Source organism: Pelodiscus sinensis, chromosome 3 (assembly GCF_052426305.1).
Source record: "Pelodiscus sinensis isolate ZL-2025 chromosome 3, ASM5242630v1, whole genome shotgun sequence".
Taxonomy (NCBI): domain Eukaryota; kingdom Metazoa; phylum Chordata; order Testudines; family Trionychidae; genus Pelodiscus; species Pelodiscus sinensis.
Window position 1 is genome coordinate 195,006,459 of NC_143054.1, and position 17,990 is coordinate 195,024,448.

Sequence of the window (17,990 nt, forward strand, 5' to 3'; positions counted from 1 at the left end):
CGGCAACACAAATTATCCACTATATATTTGAGAGATTTTGTCGGTGCATCTGTCTGTCTGTTCAAGAACTCCGTCTAAACATTAAGAGCTAGGACCACCCAATTCAGTATACAGATTCCTCTTAATGTAACTTAAACCAAGGTCAGGGTTTGGTTGTGCCAGGAAAACAGGATGTGCCCAAAATGGGATTGCTTCTCATAACAAAACCATACAGGAGAGAGACAGAATCACAAGGCAGGTGAAACATGTGGGACTCACTCAGGTTGGGGAGCACAGCGGGCAGATGAACCTGGACTTGCCGGAGCTGGGGGACATACACCTCTCCCCCAGCTGTGCCTGCTGGAGCTCAGCCGCCCTCGAGAGATGCTTTCCACCTGGCCCCCAACTTCTGTGAGAGGGTTGGGTTATGTAGTCCTCTCTCCCCAAGCCAGCCTTCATACTGAACCCCTCGTCCCCAGCCCAGAGCAATGATTCAAATGAAGAAATACAAAAATTATTTCAGTTAAGAACTCAAGCAATGCCAGGTAAATCTCCTAGTAAATAAAACCTCTGCATTTTAAATTGGAGTTTCCACGGAAGTCGAAGTCTGCCACCAAATAAACTAGCCCTTGCAATTCATTTCTCTCTATTTTATTACAGTATCATCTAAGCAAGTTGTCGTTATCATCCGAGGCGCAAGACTTCACAAGTGAATCTGAAGTGGATGAAGTGGAGGCCGCACTTTCCAATCTGGAAGTAACGCTGGAAGGTGGAAAAATGGATAGCATTTTGGTATGTCCTTTGGTGTCCTGAGCCTGCTCCCACTGAAATCAAATACTGAATACTGTGTACAGATGTGGTCTCCTCACCTCAAAAAAGATATTTTGTCCTTGGAAAGGGTTCAGAAAAGGGCAACTAAAATGATTAGGGGTTTGGAACGGGTCCCATATGAGGAGAGGTTAAAGCGACTGGGACTTTTCAGTTTAGAAAAGAGGAGACTGAGGGGGGATATGATAGAGGTCTATAAAATCATGAGTGGTGTGGAGAGGGACGATAAAGAAAAGTTATTTATTAGTTCCCTAAAAAGAAAAACTAGAGGACACCAAATGAAATTAATGGATAGCAGGTTTAAAACTAATAAAAGAAAGTTCTTCACACAGCGTGTAGTCAACCTGTGGAACTCCTTGCCAGAGGAGGCTGTGAAGGCTAGGACTATAACAGAGTTTAAAGAGAAGCTAGATAATTTCATGGAGGTTAGGTCCATAAAAGGCTATTAGCCAGGGGATAAAATGGTGTCCTTGGCCTCTGTTTGTCAGAGGCTGGAGAGAGATGGCAGGAGACAAATCGCTTGATCATTGTCTTTGGTCCACCCTCTCTGGGGTACCTGGTGCTGGCCACTGTCGGCAGACAGGATACTGGGCTAGAAGGACCTTTGGTCTGACCCAGTACGGCCGTTCTTATGTTCTTATGTAAATATATGAGCTTTCTGTCTTGAAAATTTTGGTAAAAAAGCAGGATCTGAATGGTGTGACAGCTGTGTAGGAAGTGTGTTGTAATAAAATGATGCTTGATTCTCCTTAGGAGGACATTACAGACATACCGAAACTTGCAGACAATCTCAGGCTATTTAGGTGAGTAAATACAGAAAGATGAAGCAAAAAGCAAACTTATGCATGTCAAGATTCCTTCAGTTTTGTTGCCTTTAACTCAGAGATCATTTGGACAAACAATATTTTGAGGATAGCAATGAACAGTGAAAATATCTAAGTCTGGGCACTTTTTCATTATTTTATCCTTCCCACCCCCTTCATGATTTTTATACCAGATGAAGAGCTGGAAAAATCAGTGTACCTCTTTTGCCATTAAGGTAGTTACACTGATTTACATCTGTTGGTGAGCTGGCCCTTTATATATAACAGACTTAGTTGAAAATTTCCATCAAAACTTTTTTTTACAAAACCCACAATTGAAAAATAAATCAAACACAACATTTGTATTTTTTTGTCTCTCTAAAATTGAAAACTTAGGAGAAAAAAAAAACTTCTTCAGACTCTTATGTCTGATTTTTTTTTTAATCATAAACACCTATGTATTACAGTTGATTAGAAACAGTAACCCAAATTTGGGGCCAGATTTAAATGGAGTTACTCCAGTTTGAAATAGGAGTATGCTGTGGTAAATCAGGTCTATAATAGCATGCCTTCAAAGGATTAGATTTTTATTGGTAAAGGTCGACTTTTGAGAGCTTATTAGAGTTGGAATTAAGGCTATTTACTTTGTATGTCTTGACATGTGATGTGGACAATCTGTGTTAGATTAAAACGTTAAATTTTATAACAGCTAAATATTTATTGTCATTAATTGATGTCTGACTTTATCATCTGAATCCCTATCATTCCCCACACCTGTGAACATTTATGTTGATTAAAATTGGGAAAAAATGAATTTTGGCAAGACTAATAACATGTAATCTGCACAAGAAACAATCTGGAAAGCACAATTCAATCATCACATTTCAAATGGTGATGAGTAGATTGTTGTACTAAGTTGCTACATCACAGCAACTGTAAGACTATAACATTTCTTGTTTCAAAGGAACCTGGCTATTAGAGAAACAAAGTCTTCTATTGTAGGACTATTTATCAGTTTCATTCTCTTGACAAATCACTCTGAACTGACCTCACTTACTAAATGGCTCAGATAAACCTGCGGCATATAGCTGTCATATTTACATATGAAAATTTCCAGGTAATTTCCAACAAAGAAATCAGTTCAACCATCGTGACGCTTCCAACGTGTGTTAAGATGAAAGTGAACTCAACCCTTTTAACTTCTGTCAGTATCTTAGTTTTAGTAATGGATTGTTTGTTCCCGTCCTCCCACTTCTCTTCCAACAGGAAGACAGCTTTCAGTGATTATTTTTAACTGTTAAGAATGTTATTATTCACACAATAAACCAAAGGCATGTCAAAGGATCTATGAAAACCAGATTATATGTATAATATTATTTTACAAGCATAGTAGTAATACTTGCTTTGTTACACAATTTTACAAACCTGAACATGTTTGCATTGACAGATGCATTCACATACTTTATGTTGAAACACAGTCTGCGTCATTGCAACATATTGGGAAAACAAAATCTTAGAGGGGCAGCCGTGTCAGTCTGTATCTGCAAAAACAAGGAGTCCTGTAGGTCTTTAAGTCACGTCTTCACTTGCCGCGCTGGAGACCGATCTTCTGGTGCTCAATTTAGTGCATCTAATTAAGACCCGCTGAATTGAACGCTGAGGGGGCCATACGCCTCCCAGACTTCAGGAGTAAGAGAAGTTGACTGGAGTGTTTGCTCCCATAGACCTCCCTCTGTAAAGACAGTGCAAACCTCAGCTTAAGGCAGTCCGGCTCCAGCTACATATTTTCCATAGCTGGAATTGTGTACCTTAACTCAGCTTTCCAGATCTAGTGTAGACCTGGCCTTAGAGACTAACAGATTTTTTAGGGCATCAATTTTCATGGGTAAAATCCATTTAATCAGATGGTTTTATCCATGAAAGCTGATGCCTTAATAAATCTGTTAGTCTCTAAGGTGCCACAGGACTCCTCGTTGTTTTGGGGGGGAAATATTTATATTCATAAGGATGACAATGTTAGAGAGTTCACTCCCATCTAGCCCAAGAACTACTGGACTCTTTTAAAAAATGAGTAATCAGGGCTGGTTGAAATTTTTCTAACCAAATTCCTTCTTTGGAAAGCTGAGGTTTTTAACTAACCAAAAGTGTTCACAGCTGATGTCTGCTGTCCTCTGCAATACATGCTGGTACTGTTTTTGTGGTTTAGGTCCTGTTGGGAAAAAAATGAACACCAAATATTATCCATTGCCAAAGAAAGTTTGGGGTTTTCAATAAAAAGTCAAACATTTTCTAGATGGAAAAATTCTTATTTCCCAACGAGCTCTTGTATTAAATGCACAGCACTATTCTGTAATGTTTAAAGAATGATAATGATTCTCATAGTTGGACAAGAAGGGTTTCATGACTAAAATCCATAGTATTTTAAATGGATTATGTTTTTAATTTAAAATAGTCATTGTCTCTTCACATACATTAGGTTTGATCCTCCTCTCTGTAGCAGATTGCCCATGAAGTTCCTTCTGAATTAACCAGTATATACAAGACGAGCATTGGACAAAGTTGTGGATAGTCCTGGAGAAAATGTTACTCAGTTAAACAGTTGCAACTCCTGCCTAATGCAGATGCAGCTAAACTGGTTTAAGATGTTTAGCTTGCATTGGCAAAATACTAAAATAGATTAACCTGTTTGAAGCTGAGCTAAATTAATTTTAAGTGTCTCTCCATGAGCAGTTTACACAAATTTAACTAGATGGATTTAAAATATTATTTATTTGCATTATTGCAGTGCGTAGAAGCCCTAGTTAAAGACCAAGACACCATTGTGTTTGGCATTTGTACAACACCAAACAAGACAGTCCCTGCTCCAGAGATCTGACAATCTAAGTATAGATCAGTGTTTCTTAAACTGTGTTCCGTGGCGCACCGGTGTGCGGCAAGGCAGTTGGAGGTGTGCCGTGGAACACAGTTCAAAATGGCCGCCCTTAAAGAGTCAGGCAACTTTTGTTTCTGGTCAATAACTCTCCTCCTTTTCTGGGGGGGGGGGGGAGGAGGTCAATAACTTTTCCCTGCCCCCCTCCATTTTTTTCCCCTCAACAAAAAATCCTTGGTGTTCCTCATAAAAACAAATTAGTGTTTGGTGTTCCTCAGTCTTAACAAGTTTAAGAAACACTGGTATCGATCAACTTAGTCAAACTGATGCAACTTTCTAGTAAAGAAAAAGCTTCAGAAACCATGGAGGAGAATCGGAATTAATGTATACTCTGTAGTAGCAATGGCATATTTATCTGACAAATCCTCATATAGACTTTTTAGAAGAGACTGATTAGAGGTGGATTTTTAATCAGTATTCTAGGTCTAACCATACCTGGGCTTCAAGGTAACTTGGAGTTCTTCTGCACAATGGGGATTGAACCTTCTTTCACTTAGGTGCAAATCATGAGTAATTCCTCTCAAGCCAGCGAGTGAACTACCTCAGTGGAGCTTCTCAAGATCTATACTGGGGTATCTCAGAGCAGCCTAAGGCCCAATGATTCGTAGCTTGCTGCTTATGCCATAAACCTTGTCCTCTTTAATTGTAGGCCCAAGAAGCTAACACTGAAAGCCTTCAAGCAGTATTGGTTTGTCTTTAAGGACACTTCAATATCTTATTTTAAAAACAAGGAATCTGGGCACGGAGAACCCATTGAGAAGCTAAACCTAAAAGGTAGGATTTTCTTGTATCATATTTACTCATAGTACGTAAGACTCAATCAGTCAAGAACTCACTGTAAATTATATACTAAAGCAGGGGTTCTCAAGCTTTGTGATAACACGACCCCCTAAAATGATAAATGAATGTGTGTGACCCCCCCCCACTGCCGTGGGTCACTTCCTCCCCCCTTCTCACCAGACTCCTTGCCCTCCTAGGGTTTCTTCAAGGGGTTTGCAGTCCTCAACGCCCTTCCCCCCGTCTTTTTCTCCTCTGTGTCTCTTTTCTGCTCCGCGACCCTTTGGTTTGGTTCGGCTCTGCTCCGCTCCTGTGTCTCCTCTGTTTCCTCCTCTGACCCCCACATGCTCTTATTTACCTCCGGGTCCTCTGCCCCGACCAACTCCCCCAGCCCTCCCCCAGCTGAGGAAGCGTTTGGTCTCCCGGCAACCGTACCCCGTCCGGCCCCTCGCACGTCTGCTCCTGCGCCAGCGCCTGCCTCACTCTCCCGCCACCTTGCCTCTTCCTGCAGCTGAGCCACTCTCCTGGAGTCCCACAGCCCCGGCCACGCTGCACAGCATGCCGGCGGCTGCCTTCCGCTGCCCTGCCACTCTTTGCGGCCTGGGGGAGAGGAGTTGCAAGTGAAAAAACGAATTCAGCTGAGACCCCCCCACGTTGCTACAGTTTGAGAAACGCTGTACTAAAAGGATAACGATGGCAGTGCTTAGTGCTACATCTATTTACAGATAATTGGCGTATTTGGGGCCTGATCACACAGGTTTTATTGACAGAAGGAGGCCCAGACAAACTGTGTTAACCCAAAAAGAGGTGTCCCTGACCTATCTGGTCTGTCTTGCAACATGCTAAGGGCCAGTGAACTCAGTGGACTTTGAGACAACTTAAAGCCATAAAAGAGCAGACCCTCTATATGCAACACCTCTGTTTCCAAATATTTATACTGGGTGTTAAGGCAAGTTCTCAACCCTGACCTTGGAAAAAGTAAACTGCTAATAATGGAGGATTTGGGGTAAAAATTCCAAAAAGTACCAAAGACCCAATTTCAAAACTAGTCATTTTTGAAAATGAACCTTAGCCTTGTAAATGGCTTAAAAGCTTTTGGAAAATTTATTCTATGCCATGTAAGTGCTACCTTAAGCTGTTACTAAGATCTATGTAGAGAATTGCAAATATCTTTTGTACGTCCCAGGTCATATTCTTCTGATTCAATACAAACTGCATGCTCTTAGAGCTATAGGAACTCAGCACTTCTGCAAATCAGACTAGTCATTTCGGTGCCTTGCTTTGGGTTGATGATTGAAAATCTTGGCCACTGACCACCAAAACATCAATTTTCCACAGCTAGAATAGTTACCACCAGAGGTGTGGTAACTAAATACATGTATCTTTCATTTCTTTTCATCCCTCAGGATGTGAGGTTGTACCAGATGTAAACGTAGCAGGGAGAAAATTTGGAATTAAACTACTAATTCCTGTGGCTGATGGCATGAATGAAGTGTATTTGAGATGTGATAATGTGAGTAGAGAGACAAGACACATTCTTCATTCTAAATTATTCTTATGGCATCCACGGAAGGCAAATCAAGCATCTGCGCTAGACCCTGTAGAGCTAAATAAAGATGCCCCAGAGATCTCACAATCCATGTGTCAGACAGGATGCTGCATGTGGACAGGTGAAAACAGAGTTCTTGCATTTATTTACACAGAGCCATTTGAAACAGATACACGCACGGTGACAAATATCTAAAGACATGAAAATGTTTTTTTTTCCCCCACTGGAAAAGTAAGAGGTAGAGAAGATAGTTGAAACATGAGCGTGATTTTCTCTCACACGCACAAAAGCATAAACACGGTCTTTTTAAATTCAATGGTATTAAAATGTGTCATTAAGAATTTTTTATTCATTCTAGTAAAAAATAAAAAGTTCCATGGAAAATAACCCTTGGCTTTATTCCAAAGCACTTTATTTTGCTCACTGGGCTCAGTAGCCAATGCTGGAGAATGTATCAGAATTGTTTCCCACAAATATTTACTTCGATAAAACATTGATTTTGCTTCTGCTTTGTTTATGCCCGGGAGTCAGAGATGCCAAGCACTCACAGTTGCTACTGAAGTCACTGGGAGCTACAGATGCTAGTCATTTCATAGTGTCAGGCCTCCTGTGCATGTCGTACTGAGCAGGAATATCAACAAACCCAGAATATTCCCGGGAAGCAGCTTTGGACTTCAAAGAGAATTGTCTCCTGGGAAACTGATTCTGAGTCACTCACCCCATCAGAGAGCAGCACTGCTACGTGCCCACGCGCCCAAACTAAACACTCACAGCTTCCACTGGGGTGCTGAATGGTCACAACAAACTGCTTGTGAACCAGAAACAGCGAGACTTTGGCCAGCAATTTCAAATGACTGGGCTTTTCTTGCAGGAAAATCAATACGCCTTCTGGATGGCTGCTTGTAACTTAGCGGCCAAGGGCAAAACGATGGCAGACAGCTCTTACCAGCCCGAGGTGCAGAACATCCTTTCGTTCCTGAGGATGAAGAACCGGCCCATGTCTCCGCAGGTGGTCTCTGATCCAGAGAGCATGGGCATGAAACCGGAATGCTTTGTCTCGCCGCGCTATGCCAAAAAATATAAGTCCAAACAGGTAAGGCTGGTGCCACTGAGGTTTGGCTGACCCTGGGAAAGGAGAGCTGACAAGCTTCTGATGCTCTGTGGGGTGCAGCCCAGAGTCAGACCAGCTCAGAGAGGCGCTGGGAAATCTCTTGGGTAGCTCCTGGCCACAATAATAATTCTCCTCCTCAGGGTTTAAGCAGAGGCCTGTCTCTTTAAAACAAGCACAGAGACAGCCCCTCAACACTTGGCTTTCACCCGCAAGTCCCCTGCAGACATCCCTCTGCCTCCAAAGCCAGCAGCCTCCGCCCCAGAAGGAGGCACCGGGGAAGTGGTGAGGCCCTAGAAGAGTTTGCTCAGAGCCATGACTGCAATGGGCATGAAGGAGTGACATTGGTCCCGTGTCAGTATGGAGCCTGCTTCTCTCATTCGCTCCCTCTCGCTGTTCAGACTTTAAACCTGATCTGCCCACCCCAGCAGGGGAGCAGGGTCCATTTCTCCGGTGCTCTGCCAGGCTCCGGGGCAGTGTATTCAGCAGGTCTGCTCAGGAGCGACTCTGCACACAGCAGTTCCGTTCCATGTCTGGGGCTGCTGCCGTCAGGAGGGGCAAGTTGGGGTAGCAGCAGTGCTGGGTTCGCCCACAAAGTGGGAACAGGGAAGTGCACCGGGTGAAAACAAGGATGTAGAATCAGACCCAGAAGTGAGCCAGCCAAGGAATCGCTGGCCCACGGCAGTGCAGGGTGATGGAATGAGCCGTCGCTCTGGGCTTGCTGGGATTGGAGTCATATTATACCAATTACACAGCTGGGAAGCTAACAGAGGGCCAGATTCCCTCTGGGCACGCCGACTGCCCTGCACCACTCCCACAAGGCAGAGCAGTCAAATGCAGCCGGTCTGGCTTCACAAGGATCCCACATGCTTTGAGTACCAGCAACCACCATAGAAGCCGTTATACCACCCGACGCCTGGCTTGCAGTGCTGGGGATATAGCCAGGAGGCAGGGGGTTTTGCCAGGGCCTCCTAACATCCCAGCCATGTCCAGCAATGGAATGTTCCTTAGAGGAGGTGGGTAGCAACATGAAGTAGAGCAGCCCTGAGGTTGCTCTGCTTTATGCTGGAGCAGCGGTCAGCGCAGCAAAGAATGAGCCTTGGGCAGCTACCATAATGCCTCCGTCTCTCCTGAGCAGAACAAGGCCACAGGTCAGGATCTGCCCCTCAGGCTACATCTACACTGAGGCTTTTGCCAGTAGTGCCTATGCAAATGAAGTGCAGATTAGCATATTGCTGCGCTTTATTTGCATAATTTATTCAAGCTGTTTTTGTGCAAAAACAAGCAGCATGGACTTTTTTTGCACAAAAACCTCTCGAGGAGGCATAAGGATCTTGCGCAAAATGGGGTTTTTGTGCAAAAAGAGAGTCCACAATGCTTGTTTTTGTGCAAAAATGGCTTGAATAAATTATGCAAATCATGCAAAAATATGCAAAAGCCGCCGCGTAGACAAAGCCTAAGTGGCTATAGCACCCTGTTTACTTAGAGCAGTGACTGCTCCATCTTGAGCCATTTGTGTCTGAACATGGCCTGGAGCTGACACTATTTTATTTAAGGAAAACAAAGGGAACTTTTGCACAAGCTTCTGAAATCTTCCTCTCTCCCTCTCTCTCGCAGTTGGCCGCCCGCATTCTGGAAGCTCACCAAAACGTGGCACAAATGTCGCTAGTGGAAGCCAAGTTGCGCTTTATCCAGGCGTGGCAGTCCCTCCCGGAGTTTGGTTTAACATACTACATTGTAAGGTAATCATGTCACGCTGCCCTGCTGTTTTCCTGGTCAGTGGTTTTCAGATTCTTTTGATTCCCATTCTAAGAATATGCTCTCACCCTTTATTTTAAAGGGTCTTGTGCATTCTGGATACCTGAATGTTTTAGGACCAGCTTTCTTCTGGGTTTGTACAGCATGGAACACGGTGGGCTTCTGGCATAGGACTAGGGCTCGTATGGCCTATGGTAATACAAATAATAAATAGTGAGAGAAATATTATTAGGCGGTAGCACTTAGAAGCCCTGTCGTGCCCCCATTGGGCTTGGCATTGTACAAACTATGATGCGTTTGACAGAAGTAAGATGCCAATAGGCGTAAACTAGGCTTAATCAGTCATACAAATTAGAGATGAAAAAGCATCATTTCCTCCTCTGTGTTCTCACTATGTACGATAGGCATTGAAATGGCAAACGGTCAGCTCCTCCAGCTCTCTATTGTCAGCTGGAAGCTGGGCCCAAACAGAGAGTGTCCAATTCTGCTCTTAGATGCTGTTGCCTCACAGCATCTATCTCACACTGCTCTGTGTCTTCGTGAGGTGTCGGTGGGGATATACACGTATATGAGGGCAGAATTTTGACCACACAGTCACACTTCCTCTCCCCAAAATGTCCAGCAAAATTAGAGAAAGAAAGAAAAGAAAAACCTAGAATGTACATCCCATATTCCATGTCTATGTAACACCTACAGAGTGTGGTGTACTCTCCCATGTAGTGGCAGTTAGACCACTTACACAGAGAGAGAATGAGTTTGCTCTACAACCTCTGCTGAGAGCCAGCTGGCTCTTGCACTAAGGGGATCCTCAAGGAATCCATTCTGAAGCACTTGAAAGAGGGGAAAGTGATCAGGAATAGTCAACATGGATTCACCAAGGGCAAGTCATGTCTGGCCTATCTGATTTGTTTCCATGATGAGGTAACTGGCTGTCGACATAGGGTCGTCAGTGGATGTGCTATAGCTTGACTTCAGCAAAGCTTTTGATATGGTCTCCTACAATATTCTTTCCAGCAAGCTGAGGAAGTATGGATTGGATAAATGAACTGTAAGGTGGATAGAAAGCTGGCTAGATTGTCGAGCCCAATAGGTAGTGATCAACTGCTCGACATCTGGTTGGCAATTGGTTTCAAGTGGAGTGCCCCAAGGATCGGTTCTAGGGCTGGTTTATTTCCAACGTCTTTTATTAATGACCTGGATGAGGGGATGGGTTGCAACCTCAGCAAGTTTGCAGATGACACTAAGCTAGGGGGAGAGGTAAATATGTTGGAGGGCAGGGATAGGGTCCAGAGTGACTTAGACAAATTGGAGGATTGGGCCAAAAGAAATCTGATGAGGTTCAACAAGGACAAGTGTAGAGTCCTGCACTTGCGACGGAAGAATCCCAAGCATAGTTACAGGCTGGGGACCGACTGGCTAAGTAGCAGTTCTGCAGAAAAAGACCTGGAGATTATATTGGCTGAGAAGCTGGATATGAGTCAACAGTGTGCCCTTGTAGCCAAGAAGGCTAATGGCATATAAGGGTGCATTAGGAGGAGCATTTCCAGCAGATCTAGAGAAGTGATTATTCCCCTTTATTCGGCTTTGGTGAGGCCACATCTGGAGTATTGTGTCCAGTTCTGGACCCCCACTGTAGAAAGGATGTGGATGCATTGGAGAGGGTCCAGCAGAGGGCAACCAAAATGATTAGGGGGCTGGAGCAAATGACCTACAAGGAGAGGCTGAGGGATTTGGGCTTATTTAGTCTGCAGAAGAGAAGAGTGAGGGGGGATTTGATAGTAGCCTTCAACTTCCTGAAGCTTTTTTCCCCTGTATTTTTCATACAATCTTCCTTGATTTCTCTGACATGGTGGTGGTTGTGTATATACATATTCTCATGAGAGTACAGTCGTCTGCTGTATTTTCATAGGCACTGCCATGTTTTACCAAGCCATGTTCTTGACTGCAGTGCAGGGTGCAAGGCAAGAAGGAGCCAAACTTCCCCAGGTTCCAGCCCACTATTGCTCCCACATCTTGTGTTGCTCGTGCTCCCTCTGGTGGTTGTGCATTGTGATTGACCTGTGCAAAAGCACGGGAAGGCTCCTCCCACTTTTTGCCACACTGGCATTAGGGGCAAGTGAACTGCCTCACTAGGGAAACACACTGCAGAATGACTCTGCTTCTTTCCCCCTATGCCCCCAGGTTTAAAGGAAGCAAGAAAGATGATCTTCTGGGTGTTTCCTATAACCGGCTGATCAGGATAGATGCAGCCACTGGGGACCCGATCACAACGTGGAGATTCTCCAGTATGAAGCAGTGGAACGTGAACTGGGAAATACGTCAGGTATAATCTGAACAGCTCTTCGTGTCCGGCTCCTACATTTCAATCCCCTGAAGAGGCTTTCAGCAGATCATTTTGAATCCCCAAACTGGCCTGATTCATTAAATAATCCATTTCTGGGACATGGTATTATACTAGGGGCACAAAATGGGTGAGGTAATATCTTTTACTGGACCAGCTTCTGTTGGCAAGAAGGACAAGCTTTCAAGCAACACAGAGCATTTTGAAGCTTGAAAGCTTATCTTCCTTACAGCCTGTAAGGCTAGCTTGCCTTTATTACATATCCACTGCCTTGCTTTCATTATATTCAGCCTTTATTTATGTTTAGAAGTAATGCAGGGAACCTACAGCCCTGTACCCTTGTCAACATTAGCTTCAGCACTTAGCATAAGGCACGAGGTCTCTGAACTCTGGCACAGAGAAACGGTCCAGCGGTAAGTCCAAGTATTGGGAAACTGAAAACAGAATGTAAGAGGAAGAATTTTGTTCATAAAGGCACCAGTTAACCACAGGAACGTGAGTTAACATCTGCAAATGACTGACCGCAATGGGCCATGGCAAGGAATGAACATGTATGATGCTAAGTTGAGATCATTGATATACCAGCCTGTAGGAAAAGGGCACCTCATCAGGAGGAGGGCGAGGAAATACAACTAAAGAAGAGGGGAGAAACCCTTATTTGGAGAGCTCTGCAGAATGGCTGCTTGTCTGACCTGCAAAATCATTGAAGTGAGATTTGACCACAAGAGGGCCCTAGCTGAACAGAGGGGGAAAAGGCATACTACTGATTCAAAATCCTTTTCCCACACCATTTTTATTAGCAGTGTCAGCCATGTATGTGTGTAGGTATTTATCGTCCAGATGGTGTTTATTGAGCTCAGTCTATTCTAAAGATTCATGTGCTGATAGGTACAGACATGACTCTGCTTGTTTTCATTACTGACTTTTGCTGTGCCTTTTCTCTTTAGGTCGCCATTGAGTTTGACCAGAATGTCTCCATTGCTTTCACATGCCTGAGTGCAGATTGCAAGATTGTCCATGAATACATTGGGGGTTACATCTTCCTGTCAACTCGTTCTAAAGACCAAAATGAAACACTGGATGAAGATCTGTTTCATAAATTAACTGGTGGCCAGGAATAAGGTGAAGCCACGTTGGTTTGTGCTGGCAAAAAGGACCAGAAACTATGTAAGGTTTTTCCTCTACACGGTTATGTTTGTACACTGACAGAACAACACAGACAGAGTATTTCACCCTGTGTCAGAGCAGGGAATGCTTCCACTGTGTGAGGTACATATTGAAACTGAGGTCACCGAGGTGGAATGAGCCTACCCTTGATCAACATTAGGGAAATGAGACTCCTTTGGTTGGTGGTTTTTATGCTACGTGAAGATGTCACCGAAGATTCACTTTATCTTGATTGGGAAACATCTGTCAACATTCTTTCCTGTTTAACTTAGATGACTGATTTTAGTATCCTGGTCAGAACATGAGGGTGTTGGGATACACGTCCTGTTTTCTGTTACACATTTGTGCAACTGGCATTGCCTTCTCATTTTCTATACATTGCAGGATGAATAGAGCTAACGGTATATAAATATATATTTGAAGTCTGTAGTACTGGAACAAAATACTGCCTGGCATGTACATAATATGGTCCTTCTAGTCCTCTGTCTTGCACACAGAACTATCAGTCCCTGAGTTTTAGTTAAGGATACAGCCCTGCAAACAGTGAACGCCTTAGTTGGACTGTTCACAAGCATGAAGTCAGAGACCGCTCCTGTGCATAAAGATATTAATCTTGGCACCTAAACATGAATCTTTTGGGAACTATTTGAATTGTGATGTTCAAATTGTGTTAATGGCTATGTCTCCACTATTAATACTTGACATAAGCTTATAAATGGGCTCCCTTGTTATTTTATGAATATGACATTAAATTCTGGGCAAATTATTCTATGTTGTTATCTAACATGAGACCAAAATTACCTGTGGGAACGTTGGTAGTAAAATCCGTAATGCTGAGTGCTTTGGATATCAAATCCATACTATTCACAATCGCTGCAAAAAAAAATCCTTCTTTGTTGGACAGACAGGTCCAGCGGCGTTAGTGGTGAGGCCCATGCTGACTTCCGAGGGATTTTAAATCAGGCCTGAAATGTTCAACTGTTGACAGAGTGCTCGACCATGGGACAGGCAAATTGAGGTACACTCATCCATGCAGACAAGTTAAATGCCATGGATACACTTAAGGAAATACGGCACCGAGCCCCTCGGTTACTTTCACACACCTGAGATTTCGTGCATCCTGAGATGTTGGACTTCTCACTAGGGATGTAAAATCCAGTTTAATTAATTAACTTGTTAAACATTAAGTTTAGCCAGTTAATCAACTAAACAGAGTAGGCAAGGGTCTGCTTCAGCTCCCATTGGTTAACTGTAATCTGTTAACAATCAACATCCCTACTTGTCACTTCAAAATCCTTGCTAGGTGGTGTTTATTCGGGCTGCTGGGCCTCGTTCTTCTCTCCTTGGGTCTAGTTTTACTCCAGTCTCTCTCAGTTACAGTGGAGTGTATGAGCGGGGTGGGGAAGGAGGTCAAGTGACTTGAAACAGGAGGGGGAGTTGTAGAGGTGCATTATACACCCACACCAGGGAGAGGAAGAGGAGCATTCCCTCTTTTAGCACCACTGCTCCCCTTGCTTTAGCTTTCTGTGGGAGGAAAGTCCGACCCAATGGTGTTCTATTAGTGAAATTCACTCCGGGTGCAGAGGGGCAGTACCAGGCCTTCCATGCTACTTAAAGCCTACACAAGAGCTGCTAATGATAATCGTAGCTATGGTAACTTTCTTTTCATTGTTAGATCTCAAAAAACATTACAGAGGAAGTCAATGTCATTATCAGATTGGGAAACTGAGGCACAGGGGAGGGAAGGGACTTGCCTCAGGTCTCCCAGCAGAGCCAGGAATAGAACCATGGTCGTTTCAGCGCACTAGCCGCTAGGCAACACAGTGCTGCGGACCCAGGGAGGCAGCAGTGCAGGCATGCCTGCACTCACTAGGCAATTAAAGAACCGATCTTGTGATTCAAGGTGCAGGCTGTTGATTTCGAAGAAGGATTCTGCCTTTGCTCATTCTGTGAGGAGCTCCTCCATGTTCCCCCAGCGTGGTAAAGCTGCAGCTAGCCGCCAGGCCCTGCGTGGCAGGCTGTGTAAATATGAATGTTTGTGCGGTAAGATTTTGAAACTTTTCCCACTCTAGCCCAGCTTGGAACCCATTGCTGCTGATCCAGCCCTTACATAAATCCAGAGTTTTATTCCACTGTACATTGAACGCACGAGTAACTTCAGCGTTCATGGTTTTGTTAGAGAAAAGAAACTGCCCCCCAGTAAAAAAGTTTGGCCAGGCCGTTCTTGACTCCTTGAGAGAAACCGGCCGCACCCTTCCTGCATACCATTGCCTTTAGAAAAGGGGAAGGTGGAAAAGGGGAAAATAGCATGACTCTGCCACCCATCACCTTGGCGTGAGAACTGCAGGGCTTACCTGGTCGCATGAAACCTGCACAGTTTCAGCCCAACCCCTGGGACACAGACCCCCCCACTTGGTGACCATTGGGCCATATATGGTAATATGCAAGCGCAGGAAAGCGATGTGCAGATTTGGGGATAAATACCCATGGCACAGTTCGCTCTAAGAGGTCTTCGCAACACACGTACCACCGTGCGTGTGCCTTCTCGTATACTTCCAAGCGCTGCCGGCCTGATCAACCGACCAGCCACCTCCCCCGACTCTCGGGCGTAACCAAGGCCTTCGCAACCGAACCGATATCTGTGAAATGTACCGTGTGCTGTGTAAGTTGGTATGTATGATTTGATTTTTTCCTGTTGTATAAGCTTAGTGTTGTAGTTGTTTTTGGGTAGTACATAAGAGTTTGTAGTTATCACTGTTATTTAATTACTGTAGCTGGATATTTTAAGATTAGAGACTATTCCCCTTGCCATTCCCATCCTTATATCTCTGACACGTTTTACTAGAAGCCATAGAATAAATATAATAAATACTGTAAATTCATTATTAACACAGTCTATTAAAAATCTTAGAATAAATACTATAAATTCACCACTGTCATAAATAAATAATTTGTATTTGATAAAACTGTCTACCTGGTTCTGTCCTTCCCCCTCTTGGGTATTCATCATCGGACCTGTGATTCTCGCAACGTTTCACACTCTTGCTAATACTTCGCTATGGTTCAAACAGTGGCATTGTTCTGATGCGAGAGGACAGCCCTGTATACTCATCTCGGAGCTCCTAGGACATTGCTCCTCTGTTTTTTCCTTGATAGTAGGGATGTAAAAGGTTAACTGGTTATCTGGCAAGCATTCGTCTTGCTGGTGTGCTAACCCAGTAAACAGCAGAGGGCTCCCTACCCCTCACCCACCCATTCTGGCACCCTGAGCATGACCAAGTGTTGCCATCTGTTTTAACAGCTGTGGGGGGCCAGCGTGAGTGTGGCCTGTTTTTGGACCAGCTACAATTCTCATTTTGCATTGCAACCTACACTGTAGCAGGTACTGCTTTGCTAGCCCCCCCGCCACACACACACACACACCCACCCACCCACCCACCAGCCATTTGTGTGCCTTGGCATTTCAGTTCTTGTGCCACACACCCTCGTTGCAAAAACCCCATTGAAGTCAATGTTTGCTGGCTGATAGCAGCCGGTTTCCTCAAGAGCGTAACGGCAGCAGGCACAAACCCATGCAGGTAGTGGAGCTAACTTCCGTCAAAAGTGTCTACAAAGTCCCAGCCCTGAATTTAAAGAGAAACTCCATGTAAATAAGAGTTTAGCCATCACAGACAGAATGTAGACAGACCCGCTGGCCAGAGGACAACAAAATTCATTATGGAAGTAGCACTCTGGCTCTAAATAATCCATTGCCACCCTGTTCGATGTGTCACAAAGCTAAATCAGACCAGGGTAGAACATTACGTCGCCAGGGCCTGCTCCAACTCCCAAGGAATTCCACAAAAGAGATTTACACTGGAGAGGGGCCTGGCCTCTCAGGCATACATAGGGCCAACAGAATGCAGTGCACAGAACTCCTGGCTTATTTAGACCAGAGGCTAAATAACTAGGTACCTGCTTGTAAGAGAAGGCACTGCTTGAGCTCGCTCTGGGGGCTGACCGGCCTGTCCTGAAAATGTTTCTTGATGTAATTCTTCAGGGGTTTTTTGGATCCTTCCAATCTCAGGTTCACATAATTTTTTTTTTTTGCTTTCCTGGTGTGGGAACATTCATCTCCGAGCCTTTACAACCTGGTACCATCGCCTCTTTCTACCATTCCCTCCTGCTGTCTGCTTATCTCACGGTGTCATTAAGGAATGTAGGCCTCATCTTTAACATTCCTACTCGGGCAATAAGACCTCTGACTCACTCAGATCAAGGGAGAAGAAGAGGTAGGATTGGTTTTAGCTGTGAAAACAGTCTGTGCAAAAAGGCCTGATAAAATGGCCTGGATTGAGATCCTAACCATTCCCTTTGCCTTGTCACTAGAAGCCTTGGTACAGATTTGGAGGAAATGTTAAAGAAATAGCCCACGCAGGGTGATATGTGAAAGTGGGTGGATGAAACAGACACACACCGGAACTTGCAGCCTCTTTATAAAAACAACAAGGAGTCCGGTGGCACCTTAAAAGACTAACAATTGAATGATGGCATAAGCGTTCGTGAGCTGCAACTCACTTCATCAGCTGCATGAAGGGAAAGAGAAGGAACCAGAGAGTAGGGGTACAGAGATAAGAGTGTTACTTCTTCCCCGGAATGCAATAGGATGGTGGCAACATAACGCACCCATAGGAGCTTTCATCAGTATGACTAGCTCTTTATTAATGGTCATATCAGAGCTTCATTGTGCTAGGCACTGTGCTAGCATATGG

General features: G+C 44.3%; 1 protein-coding gene and 1 long non-coding RNA gene across 2 annotated transcripts in view; one reads left to right on the forward strand and one right to left on the reverse strand.

The window, feature by feature from the left end:
• Window positions 1-16,156, forward strand: part of FERMT1 (FERM domain containing kindlin 1) — a 33,357-nt gene extending 17,201 nt beyond the window's left edge. The window contains exons 8-15 of the mRNA XM_006136010.5: window positions 640-771; window positions 1,561-1,610; window positions 5,189-5,313; window positions 6,723-6,829; window positions 7,737-7,958; window positions 9,591-9,715; window positions 11,913-12,054; window positions 13,020-16,156. Coding sequence (XP_006136072.2) covers window positions 640-771; window positions 1,561-1,610; window positions 5,189-5,313; window positions 6,723-6,829; window positions 7,737-7,958; window positions 9,591-9,715; window positions 11,913-12,054; window positions 13,020-13,193 — 1,077 coding nt within the window. The 3' untranslated portion in view covers window positions 13,194-16,156. The remainder of the gene's footprint in view (window positions 1-639; window positions 772-1,560; window positions 1,611-5,188; window positions 5,314-6,722; window positions 6,830-7,736; window positions 7,959-9,590; window positions 9,716-11,912; window positions 12,055-13,019) is intronic.
• The window catches only part of LOC102454855 (uncharacterized), a 36,750-nt gene continuing 19,525 nt past the window's right edge, over window positions 766-17,990 (reverse strand). Inside the window, exon 3 of the long non-coding RNA XR_003086767.3 lies at window positions 766-3,819. This is a non-coding gene — a long non-coding RNA (uncharacterized LOC102454855). The remainder of the gene's footprint in view (window positions 3,820-17,990) is intronic.